The sequence below is a fragment of the Quercus suber genome, unplaced genomic scaffold (assembly GCF_002906115.3).
Source record: "Quercus suber isolate HL8 unplaced genomic scaffold, Cork oak 2.0 scaffold_45, whole genome shotgun sequence".
Taxonomy (NCBI): domain Eukaryota; kingdom Viridiplantae; phylum Streptophyta; class Magnoliopsida; order Fagales; family Fagaceae; genus Quercus; species Quercus suber.
In genome coordinates, this window is record NW_027069510.1 from 1014302 (window position 1) to 1025832 (window position 11531).

Consider the following 11531-nt stretch of genomic DNA (forward strand, 5'->3'; position numbering starts at 1 on the left):
TATATATATATATATATTGATATGAATGATAATTGGAATAATTAGTATGCCACAACTTATGTTGGTGGCAACTTTCATGGAGCACATGCAACAATTAACGTATGGCAACCTACTGTGGCTAATGATGGAGAAATGAGTATTGGTCAAATATGGGTTGTAGCTGGTCCAGACGATAAAGTAAACACTATGGAAGCTGGATGGAGAGTAAGTTTCTTCACTGAATTATAATGTCATCTTCACAAAAATTAAACATTAGCATATATTTAGATTTTGTTTTTTGAGTGTTATAAGTTAAAACTTTGAGATGATTAGACTCTATATATTGGCATTCAAATATACATAAGAAAAACATAGAAAGTTTGATTTGAGATATATATAACATTGATAATGAATTGATGAATATTTCATGATATTCCAGGTTGATTATGACCAAAAATCAAAGCTCTTCGTATATTGGACTGTAAGTTACCCCTACCATGTATAATTGCTAGTATAAATTCCATGCAAGTTTCTCTTGAAAACTTACTTATTTTATCCTTATTAAGAGTGATGGCTACAAAAGCACGGGTTGCCACAATCTTGAATGTCCTGGTTTTGTTCAAACAAACAAGAAAGTTGCCCTTGGATCTCCTATAGGAGATATTTCCAGCTACAACGCGAAGCAAATCAACATAGGGATAACCATTTACAAGGTACGTAGTGTACCAAAAAAAAAAAAAAAATCTTTTTTTAAATAAATCATGCTTGCTATACACATGCCTTTCTTACATAATGCTCACGAAATTCTTCATCTTAAATGCTTTAGAACAATGGAAATTGGTGGCTCGAAGTGAATGATCAGCCGGTAGGATACTGGCCTTCATCCCTCTTCACTTATTTGGCGAACAGTGCAACAGAACTTATGTGGGGTGGAGAGATTTACAACTCGAAAAAAGGGGGCGTCCACACAAAAACTCAAATGGGAAGTGGCCATTTTCCAAATGAAGGCTATGGAAAAGCAAGCTATTTTCGAAATATTCAATACGTGGATTCAATGGGCATTTCTAATGATGTTGAGGCTGAGGATCTGGCTCCAGATGCGACGAATCCTTCCTGCTATAATATAAATTTAGAAAGCGATATTAGTGGAGGCAGTGGAACCAATTTTTATTTCGGGGGTCCTGGCTATTCAGATATGTGTCAAAAGTAGCAAGTGGACAAAAAAATAATCATATTATTACTATCAAAAAAATAAATAAATCTCATATTTGAGAAATCAAAATGTCAATTTTTTTATTGGTATTTTTTTTTTTACTATTTTCATAGTATCACCAAGAGTTGTAGTCCAATTATATTTTCCATAATATCCCTTATAATTGTTTTTTTTTTTTTTTTTTTGGAAGAAATATCCCTTGTAAGTTTGATTTCAAAATTTGCATTAGGTATTGTGGGTACTGAATAAGTAGTGAAAGACTCATATGTATAATTTACATAGCTATACCCTAAAAGGATTACTTAGAATGGGGGTGTTATCTACAACGAAAAACAATACAATATAACTCTAGCTAGCCGTATGCAAGGTTACTCTTTAAATTCTTATATGTAATATGTGTATGCTATACTAAAAATGATAATAAAATTTTGGTTTTGGAATTTTGGTTAATCATCAACTATTTATAAAAATGATAATAAATTTAAATAGAATCTTCTGTTTTTTATTAAAAACAATTATCATCATTTCTATAAAATATTGATGATGAACATAAAACTCAAATAACAAAAGCGGCTTATTTCGGGTAAGGTGGACAAAGTCCAGTTGTCCATAGGCAGAAATAAGCATGATTATTTATCTAGTGTTTAATCTTCATGTTTCAAAACATTTTTTTTTTTAAGTAAATTAAGCTGATTTACATGCCACTTTTAATTTTGTGTATAAATACTTGAATTTATATTATTAGAACACTGAATATGGTCATTGACAGTTCCAACTCCACAATTGGGGATGAGAGATTTTAATTTAATTTAGAATAAGGAGGGAGTCATCACACACCAACTATGATGGGGAGTGACCATTTTGTACATGTCTCAGCTCCATTTGACATGTCTAATTATTAGTTGACAATTAAGTAAGTGCTATTTAGCATTTCTAAATCTTTGACATGTGGAACAATTATGCTACATGCATGTTTTGTTATTTATTTTTTAATTTTTTTTTCTTGAGAAAAAAAATCATCCATACTATTATTTTTGTGCTGAGAAATCAGTAGAAAAACTACATAATCCAGATATGGTGGAACGAACTCTATCCAGACAAACAAATGAAAAGAAATTCTTGCTCTCTAGGCAGCATGTACAGCCATATTTCCTTACCTCAAAGTATGAGAAAAAGAGAAACTCCTTAAAGTGCTAACAGAAGATAAAATATCATAATTAAGTGACCAAAAGAGGATGATAGCATATATCCTCTTTACAAGGCTTTGATACCAACAAGTGAGTCGCCTTCAAAGTGAGAGTCATGCAAGCCTAGTTCCTGCACAATTTTGACAGCGCGCCTTGCAGCTAACATCTCCAAGATTTCCACCGATCGAGGTTTTGGGATTTTTTCAGAAAGAGCCACCATCACCTCACCACGAGAGTTCCGAACAGTAATCCCTATTCCTGCATTATTATTTTCTTCAAACATTGCTCCATCAAAATTAGTTTTAAACTCACCCTCTGTAGGCGGTATCCATCTCTTTTTTTCTGCTTTGAGCTTTCCCCGTGGCTATTCCTTATTTCTTTTAAATGTTGAGAGGAAGCTACGGACAGCTTCAGGAATTCTGTCAAGTAAGTTGAGTAACCTCGTTCAACCTTGTTTTATTTCTATGCGACCAAAGGAACCATTCTGTGGTGGCAAAAATCTCAGGAACACGAGGTTGAGTCATGATTCAACCAAACAGCTCAATGAATGTCCCCTGTGCAGCTTCAAACCTGTTAACCCACCCAAAATCCAGTCCCCACACTGACTTTACAGCTTCACATTCCCATAATGCATGCATGACATCTTCAGCTAGACAGCCACATAGATGACATGTGGGATCCGAGAGGGTTTTTCTTTTAAGCAAATTTGTTTTTGTTGTCAAACTATTGGTACACGCCTTCCACAGGAAATGCTTAACTTCGCCTGGGATTTTTAATTTCCACAACCCAGACCAGAAAGTTTTTATGTTCTCAGAGTTTGACACAGAGGCAGCTTCCTCTCTTGCCACACCACATAATAGCTTATAACCTGTCTTCACCGTGTATATGTCATCACCTGCTAATGGCCAGAAAAAATAATCAGATTGTGGGTTAGAACAGAGGGGTATTGATTTAATGCTTTGAGCTTCAAAAGGCAAAAAACATTTATCAATTTTCTTATGTCCCAACAACCTGTGTCATTGTTTATAAGGTCAGCCACACAAGAATCACCACTCAACTCCAAGGGAAGCGATAGCACTCTACCACCAGAGTTTCCCAACATCCAACTTTCGTTGTACACTCGGATAGATTTTCCATCACCCACCTTCCACCTTGCACCCAAAGAAATAACCCTTCTCACCTTCAAAATACTTTTCCATGCATAGGACCCCAAAGATTTTTTTTGCATAACAAATGCTTCCATTCGGGAAATACTTTGCCTTGAAAACACGATAAAAAAAGAGGATCCGTATCATGCACAAGACACCAAACCTATTTTGCCAACATATCATTATTGAATTTTTCCAATTCCTTGAAACCCATTCCACCTTCTGTTTTGGCCCAACACAACCTCCCAATTTTTCCATTGGATTTTCCTCCACTAGCTCACCATGTTGTACCCACCAAAATTTTCAAATCAGCATCTCAATATCTCTACAAAGACCCAAGGGAAGTTTAAAACATCCCATAGCAAAAGTGGGAATTGCTTGGACCACCGCCTTTAAGAGAACCTCCTTCCCTACTTGTGATAACAGTTTTTCCTTCCATCCTTGGAGCTTTCTCCAAATCCTATCTTTAATGTAATTCAAGCTAGCACTTCTATTTTTTCCAACCACAACAAGTAGCCCCAAATACATCTCATATTGCTTTATCTCTGGCACCTCGAGTTTTGCTTTGATTGAATTTTTAACCTCTTCAGTCATTGATTTACTAAAGAATAATGTTGTCTTCTTTGTATTTATCATTTTACCTAAGGTTTTTCATAGACTTGAAGAATTTTAAGAATGTCCCCCATTTTTGTACGACAAAAAAACAATCTATCATTTGCAAAAAAAATAGGTAAGAAATTTTTGGTCCACTTTGGCAAAGTGAGAAACCTTGAATACTCCCCTCAGCCACTACATGTTGGATAAGACTATTCAAACCTTCTGAGCATAGGAGAAATAGGTAAAGAGATAAAGGGTCCCCTATGCCCTCTCGATTCACCATTCACCATAGAAAATGAAACCGAGCTAATACACGCCAAAATCCACCCAATCCATTCAAAATGAAATCCCATTCGGTCCATAATTTCCAGCAAAAACTTTCACTCTACCCTATCATATGCTTCACTCATGTCTAATTTCATAGTCATAAAACCTATTTTCCCAAACCTATTTGTCTTCATATGATGTAATGTCTCAAAAGCGATTAAAATATTGTCAAAGATGGCCTTATTATATTCAAAAGCACTTTGGGACTCTGAAATAATCTAAGGCAAAATTAGTTTTTAATCTATTTGCCAACACTTTTCCAATTAGTTTATACAAAATATTACACAATGCTATAGGATGAAATTCATAAATAGATTCAGGGCATTTTAATTTGGGAATAAGTGTAAGAAAATATGGTTCAAACCTGTCAAGGTCTTGCCCGAATTCAAGCAGGAGATAATTGCCTCTGTTACTTCATCCCCAATATTCTGCCAGTAGTGTTGATAGAAAATTGAGGGCATTCCATCCGGGCTTGGTTCTTTCAAGGGAGCCATTTGCTTAAGGGCAACCTCCACCTCAATTCTTGTAAAATCTGCTACCAACATTTGATTCATCTCATCATCAACCACACGAGCTGTACACTGCACTACCTCTTCTATTTCTGTTGGGGCAGCGGATCAATGTAAATAAATTTCTGTAATAGTTTTCTAGTAAATCAGCAACCTTATCATCTCCAAAACACATCTCCCCACTAGAATTTTTAATCCCAGAATCCTATTTCTTCGAAATCGGTGTGATGCTTTATTATGGAAATAACTAGTTTCATGTCCCTAGATTACATCCACAAAGTCCTTGCTCTCTGATGCCACATTTTTTCCTCTAGAGTAAGTAAACCCGAAATCTCCACCTTTAGCCCAATCATGCCAAACGTGTCACCACCCCTCAACGCCACCTCCTCTGCCTTTTCCAAGAATTTTTTCTTCTCTACTAGTAGTTGCTGAGTGATATTGCCGAAACAATTTTTACTCCACCATTGCAATTTATTTTGACAAGCACCAATTTTTTGCACCACCTTTCTTATTGGGGACCCCACTGTATTTACTCTCCCTGTCGCATTCACTATGTCATTACACCCCTCATCATCCAACCATACTTGCTCAAACCGTCATGGTCTCTTCAGCTTTACCACCACCCACTAGGATGAATCATAATGGGCTTGTGATTCGAAGACCCACACTCTAACGGAACTGAAAGCTCAAATAGTGTAAAACACTATTGCCTGTTTAGACCCCCAATTTTAAACTTACAACTAGATTGCTTTTACCCTACTTAACTAGATATGGAATAAGAGTAAGAGTAATGTAATTAGGCCAAAACTACTCTAAAGCAAATGCATATACAATAGACTATAAGTATAAAACTTAAAGAGTAAAGGAAGAGCGATGCAAACAACAAGATAATAAAGAGATGTGTTATTGAAGAGGAAACCGAAGTACTAAAAAAAAAACCTCTCACAGCCTTCCAAGCTGAAATGATCCACTAGTGAATAAAGTTGGAGTACAAGGATATCAAAAAGACCCTCAAAGCCTAATCTACCCAATATACTTGAACCCTCCGAATTACAGCTCCCAACGGACTTCACCGAGCCTTGTCTTCACTAATTATCCAAATCCCACAATGAGCTCCAAATTGCATCGGACAATCAATGGCTTTTTTCAATGCTTCCCACACGCACCAAAACTTCTCTCAACACTTGAATTGGGAGAAGTAAGTATTTGGGCTAAGAACCTCTCAAGTATTTGTAATTGGAGAGGTAGGAGTAGATGATTGTGGGTATACAATCTCTAACTTTCAAGTGTATTGCTAGGGTTTTCTCTATGAAAGTCTCCTTACAATTTCGTAGGTAATTTGGGCTTATATAGTGTATGTTAAAAAATGAGAAAAGCACCGAGTCTTGTCTTCACTAGTTATCCGAATCCCATAATTAGCTCCAAATTGCATCCACCAATCAATGGCTTCTTCCAATACTTCCCACACGCACCAAAACTTCTCTCAACACTCAGATTGGGAGTAGTAAGTGTTTAGGCTAAGAACCTCTTAAGGATTTGTAATTGGAGAGATAGGAGTATATGATTGTGGGTTTACAATCTCTAACTTTCAAGTGTATTGCTAGGGTTTTCTCTCTGAAAATCTCCTTACAATTTCGTAGGTAATGTGGGATTATATAGTGTGTGTAAAGAAATGAGGAAAACACTCTTTAAAAACATCCAGGCAGAGAGTTTCACGAGTCACTCACGAGTTGGCCAAGTCGCAAAGTGACTCGCAAAAACCATCCTGGCATAAGTCTGTTCAACTTCCACCCATATGCTTCTCACGTGGCCTTTCACAAGTTGTCCACTCATGAGCCAGTCACGAGCAAGTCACGAACTTCATTGTCTTCACAATTCTTCACAAAATTCTCACACTCAGCCCTTACATTAAATCCCACAAACATATAGGGAAATGATTGAACAAAATACAACCAAATTTGACATGGAATTAGAGCCAACAAAAACATAATTGTAAGTCACAACTTTATAGGAACAATTTTTTTTTGCTAGAAAATGAGCACACCAATCAGTTGACCCCACTGCTCTATCTAATCTTTCCCATATCGAAATCCCATTTGCAATATTTTAACCATGTAAATTTACTGTCTACGTAACCTAAGTCCATCAAACCACATTCATCCAAAGCAAGATTTTCATCTGACCATAAGGTCGTACCCTCCCCCCATGTTTCTCATGAATTTTTGATATCTCATTAAAATCCCCTGCACACAACCAAGGAATTGAGAACCGCTAATGTAGGTCCCCTAGAAGATTCCACAGCTCCATTCTAAGATGAGTTTCTAGAGCTCCATAAAACCCTATAAATCGCAACAAATCCTCTTGCATCAATATGATTTGGAGAAGAGGATTCAACATGAAGTTCCATATCATTTTTCCAAAAAATGGGCTAGATCCCTCTAGAAATTTTTAAAACACCATGATAACCACCAAACTATAAACCATCACGAATCACCACTAGCCTTGCTTTATCCAAACATATTTCAGCTAAAAATACCATTGTAGGATCTTGTGTCCAAACGATATTGTCGAGCTCTTGAACTATCTACTGGTTCCCAAGCCTCCGACAGTTCCAATGGAAAAGACTCATTGGAATTGGTGGGGCTGAGAACCAGTCTCCACCAAAACCATGTTGTTACTTTCATCACCCTTTGAGACCTTGGATTTTTTATTTATCGACTCAAGTTTATTTGCCACAGGTGTAGAGTTTCTTTTCTTTTTTTCCACTAGAAACGTTTGTGCTGGAATTTAGCTTTGCTAGAGGCCGAGTAACTCTTTTCCACTTGGAAGTATCAATTGCCGAAAACTAGGGGAACTAGGGGAACTTTATTAGTGACATCTAGCAGAGGATCATACTTGTATAACTCTATCAATTTCATCAATACAGCACCAAAATAAAACATTGGGGTATATACGACCATCATCCACATTTAACACCGTAGGCAACAATAACTCTGCCTTTGGTGTCCCCTTTTTTTTGGCTGCACAATCTCCCCCTACCCCAATCACACTATTTGCTTTCTCAACTCTAAATATATCGCATAAAGGATCAGCAAATATTGAGGGAAATAACTCATATTGATTATTTTGGTCCGGTACAATTGAAGGAGGAGAAAAATCCAGAGTTGAATCTTTTGAATTCAAATCTTCCCCCACAAATTCATTATTTTCCATATCCAAGTTCGCCTTTGCCGGAGGCACTTTCTCATGATTTCTAGCCGCCGTGTTTAGGATAGAACCTTTTGCCTTCTTTGCTTCCTTCCCATCCAAACTCGACCTGTCATAGTATCCCGGGACAAAAATCACTTCTTTTTTGGAAGGTTGATAGGGAGGAGCTCTAATGCTCAAATTGAATTGCTTTTGGTCTTCAGTAAGAGTATCTCTACTTTGAATTTACAATGGGCAGTCCTTATCCCCATGATTCAGGCGGCCATACCAATAACAAAGGTTTGGCAAGCGTTCATACTTAAAGGATACCCAAGATTTCTCCCCACTTTCTAAAGTAATAACTCCCCCTCTGCACAAAGGCAACAAGATATCTATCTTCACTCTCACCCTAATAGAACTTCCCCCCTCTTCATTTTCTGCTCCAATTGCATGAATAACCTCGCCTATCATATTGCATATATTTTCAGCCACCGTGGTTGTCATAACTGATACAGGACATCATGAACCTGTACCTAAATCATCACTTTTTCAAACTTCAAATCGCCCACTGGACCATCTTGCTCATATCTTTGTAGCAACACCAAGTGCTTTATCGAAGCCCCATGGCTCGCTAAGAAATTTTTTTTTTTACATCACGCTCATCCTCAAAAACGAAGAGTGCTTTAAGATCCCTCAAGTTTCGAATCTTAAAACCATCACTGCATCTCCATACCTATTTAAATGGTCTTGCCACTACATCCATATTTAGAGCCCGAGTGGTAAGGAATTTTGCCGCTATTATAAACTCATTTGTTCTTTGTGCTTTAGGGAGAATAAAACTGGAATCTTCCATTTCAGAAAGTGACATATTACTCCAGGATTCAGCAAGGTCTTCCATAGCAATAAGCTGCCATGAACAAAGCACAAAGACTAACATAGATTGTTTCCCAATAACCCCAAAAGAAAAAATCCACTAGCTCTATAGGCACACTTGGTACCTAAAAGGACAAAACCACCTGCAAGAGGGACGGTAGTTCTACAGCTTAAGAGAAGAGGAGTAACCCGACTTTCTTAGCATCAGAGAAAAAAACAAAAAGAAGCTATCCAAAAAAACCCGGCTTGAATATTAAAAACATCATAATAATGGTAGAACCATAAAACAAAATTTTAAAAAAATTTCCACATCCATGTAATTTAATTTAAAGGTACCATAATTGTAGAAACTAATTAAAAGTGAAGAATTTTCCTAATATTGTGCAAATTATTTGAAAGCACGATAATTAGATAGCTTCAAATAATTAAAGAGCTTTAAATGAAAAAAAAAAAAAAAAACTCCCAAAAAAATTATGGGACAATCACTCCTAACTTCATTTAAATATATAAAGTCTGTATTTTTGGGACTCAAGTGATGGTTCAACCAAATGGCATACTTTGTAGATTGTAGTGCCTCATCATGTTTGTGATTTAAAAACTTTTGTCACATGCATGTTATATAAAGTACATGTAGACCCTCCTCGTTCTTTTCGCAATATTTATTAGGTCACTCTTATGAGCACTAAAATATCAACTACAAGGTTTCTCCAAAAAAAAAATTCAAACTACAAAGATATTGGCAAATATGACATCACTAAAAAAAAAAGTCCTATAGCCGCGTTTTTAAAACATGGCTATAGCTCATAAAAATGTGGCTATAGGACCATTTGGCCTATAGCATCTTCCTATAGTTGTATTATTTTAGGCCGCAAAACCTATGACTATAGGCCTAAGGGGTCTATGGCCGCGTTTTTGCTAACACGGCTATAGGCCAAGACCAATGGATGCTTTTTTATAAACACGGCTATAGGCCCGGACCAATGGCCGCGTTTTTATAAATGCGGCTATAGGACATAATGTAGCTGCATTTTTCAAACGTAGCTATAGGTGAAAGCTATAGCTGCATTTTAAAAATGCGGCTATAGGTGACATCTATAGCCGCGTTTAAAAACATGGCTATAGGTCACTTGTTTCCGTGTGAGAAGACATATTATAGCCGCGATTTAAATGTGGCTATAACCCCTGAATATTTTTTTGAGTTTGTCTATAGCTACTGCGTTTTTAAAACGCAGATATAGCCTTGTTTTAAAAATGCAGCTATAGCTTCTTCTTCTTTTTTTTTTTTTTTTCTAGGCCAGATGATGAATGCATTTACAAATGCTGCTATAAGTTTTACAAACGCTACTATAGAAAACCTGAGATCGAATGGAGGGTGAGGGCTTGAGAGATAGAGGCTGATGATGTGTGATGGGAGAGGGTTGGAAATTTTTTACTATAGTATTTATATAAAGTCTTAAGCCGCATTTTCAACCTGCAAGTATAGGCAAATCTGAAGCCGCATTTAAGAAACGCGGCCACTTCCTAAACTAATGCCGAATTTTAAACACGCGGCTACAAACTAAATTTATAGCCGCGTTTCAAAACACGGCTATAGGCAAGCTAGAGCTGCATTCCCTAAACGCGGCTTCAGTTCAAAGTAAAAATTTTAAAAAAAAAATGAAATAGGAAGGTCCTATAGCCACGTGTTTAAAATGCGGCAATAGCTCCACCCCCAAAAATGCGGTTATAAACTCTAGAAACGCGACTATAGACATATTCTATAGCCGCATGTTTAAAACGCAACTAGTTTTCAATTCTTTAAGCCACGTTTTTAAAAACGCAGCTATAGCCCATCTGTAGCCGCGTTTTTGAAAACGCGGCTGAAAATAACGCGACCTAAGACCCACGTGTTTTGTAGTGCATGTTGCAACAATATATTGAGAAAAATGAAAAGAGGGACTCGTCTATGATCTATGACATGTTGTAACCGTTATAGTTTTTATGTTAATAATAAGTTAAACACTGCCTTAAAAAAATGCACTATAATAATAGAATCTTAAATGACTAATTAAAAGGGAAAAAATTTCATAATATAATGCAAGTTATTAAAAGGCATAATAACCATCGCACACCCTTGGTGCAGTGGTCACTCCATAAGTATAAATGCTTGTAGGGTGTGGGAGGCAAGGGCCGAGGTTCAAGTCTCCAGGAGGGAGCTTCACACACATATACACTTAAATTAGGCTAGAGTAGAAATTCTATCTTGTATAAAAAAAAAAAAAAAAAATTAAAAGGCATAATAACCAGATAGCTTTAAATGGAAATTTAAAAAATAAGTAAACTAGTAAAATTATAGGCCAATCACCAAATACTATAATTAAATCAAACCTAAAAAGTATGCCCTCTCAATCTACAAAACATTGTGAGATCTAATTAGCTCAACTTATAAAGTTTCTTGTCGTCGTCAAAGAGATTTAGAATACAAGTTTTTTGTCGCCATCAAAGAGATTTGGGGTTAGAAGTATAACTCTGC

At 36.5% G+C, this 11531-nt stretch overlaps 1 protein-coding gene across 1 annotated transcript; it reads left to right on the forward strand.

The window, feature by feature from the left end:
- Window positions 1-46: 46 nt before the first annotated feature.
- LOC112010400 (protein neprosin) lies at window positions 47-1340 on the forward strand. Its single transcript, XM_065771557.1, has 4 exons — window positions 47-204; window positions 419-460; window positions 546-692; window positions 806-1340. The coding sequence occupies exons 1-4, from the start codon at window positions 133-135 to the stop codon at window positions 1187-1189; spliced, it is 645 nt and encodes a 214-aa protein (XP_065627629.1). The 5' UTR covers window positions 47-132; the 3' UTR covers window positions 1190-1340.
- The last annotated feature ends 10191 nt before the right edge of the window (window positions 1341-11531 follow it).

Excerpts from the sequence above, each read along its gene's own strand:
- LOC112010400 (XM_065771557.1), top strand. The coding sequence starts at position 133 with ATGAGTATTGGTCAAATATGGGTTGTAGCTGGTCCAGACGATAAAGTA. Across the intron at positions 205-418 it reads CTATGGAAGCTGGATGGAGA|GTTGATTATGACCAAAAATC; the intron begins GTAAGTTTCTTC and ends ATGATATTCCAG. Across the intron at positions 461-545 it reads AGCTCTTCGTATATTGGACT|AGTGATGGCTACAAAAGCAC; the intron begins GTAAGTTACCCC and ends ATCCTTATTAAG.